At 61.7% G+C, this 475-nt stretch overlaps 1 protein-coding gene across 1 annotated transcript in view; it reads right to left on the bottom strand.

Moving 5' to 3' along the window:
- Nucleotides 1-186, bottom strand: part of LOC309400478 (protein-glutamine gamma-glutamyltransferase K-like) — a 53,826-nt gene extending 53,640 nt beyond the window's left edge. Inside the window, exon 1 of the mRNA XM_081968998.1 lies at nucleotides 30-186. Within this exon, the coding sequence (XP_081825124.1) occupies nucleotides 30-159 (130 nt within the window). The 5' untranslated portion in view covers nucleotides 160-186. The remainder of the gene's footprint in view (nucleotides 1-29) is intronic.
- Nucleotides 187-475: the final 289 nt, after the last annotated feature.

Below are 475 nucleotides of genomic sequence, written 5' to 3' on the forward strand. Positions count from 1 at the left end.
TGCCTCAGCCCCGGCCCTCAGGACCTCACCTGGCACTCGGCGGCTCAACTCCGATGCAGCTCGCTTCGCGCCCCGAAGCGCTCTGGAGAAGAAGAGGGATGCGCTACTCCTGTCAAACTCTGGGGTGGAGCCGGCTGGAGTCACAAATATGAGAAGCATCCGGGGAGGGGAGAGGAGGGGAGGGCGAGGCTTCTTGTCCCTCCCCCCCCGCGTGGAACTCCCCAGGCGTGGAGGCAAGGACGGGGTGGGGTAGAAAGTACTTGGGAAGTTGAGTCAGAGGGTCAGCTGGGGGCTAGGACGAACTGCCTGGCCCCACAGACAGGAGAAAGGGGAAGGGGAAGGATAGATAAGGGAGGAGGGGGTAAGGGGCCATGCTGTCCTTGAACCAATGAAATGACTGGTGTTCCCGACCCCCCCCCCCCAGCCCATGTTTCTACAGTGGGGAGGGGTCTGAATTGCAGGGGATCAAATAATC

The sequence above is a fragment of the Natrix helvetica genome (assembly GCF_964273705.1).
Source record: "Natrix helvetica genome assembly, chromosome: W".
In the NCBI taxonomy this organism is placed as follows: domain Eukaryota; kingdom Metazoa; phylum Chordata; class Lepidosauria; order Squamata; family Natricidae; genus Natrix; species Natrix helvetica.